The 272-nt window shown below is 64.3% G+C and overlaps 1 protein-coding gene across 1 annotated transcript in view; it reads right to left on the reverse strand.

The window, feature by feature from the left end:
• The window catches only part of LOC102439379 (natriuretic peptides A-like), a 996-nt gene extending 947 nt beyond the window's left edge, over positions 1-49 (reverse strand). The window contains exon 1 of the mRNA XM_014446094.2: positions 7-49. Coding sequence (XP_014301580.2) covers positions 7-49 — 43 coding nt within the window. The remainder of the gene's footprint in view (positions 1-6) is intronic.
• Between the last annotated feature and the right edge of the window lie 223 nt (positions 50-272).

The following is a 272-nucleotide window of genomic DNA, read 5'->3' on the forward strand; positions in this document are numbered from 1 at the left end:
CCGCCAGGAGGAGGAGGATGCTGGCGGTGATGGTGGAGAAGGAGCCCATGCTGGCGGCGGTCAGGGAGTGGTCTGCTGCTGACTGCCTTCTCTCTCTCCTCTCCGGTTCCCCTCTACTGACCTTCGCTCAGCTCCGTCTCCCGGCCGCTCTGCGCCTCCTCTTTTTATAGCCCCCCCCGGCTCTCCGAGAGCGCCAGGGGGACAGAACCCTCCCCATTCTGTCACTTGCCGCGATAAAGCCGCTGCGTGAGGAGCCAGCAGAAGATGCCCTT

Source organism: Myotis lucifugus, unplaced genomic scaffold (assembly GCF_000147115.1).
Source record: "Myotis lucifugus unplaced genomic scaffold, Myoluc2.0 scaffold_501, whole genome shotgun sequence".
NCBI classification, from domain to species: domain Eukaryota; kingdom Metazoa; phylum Chordata; class Mammalia; order Chiroptera; family Vespertilionidae; genus Myotis; species Myotis lucifugus.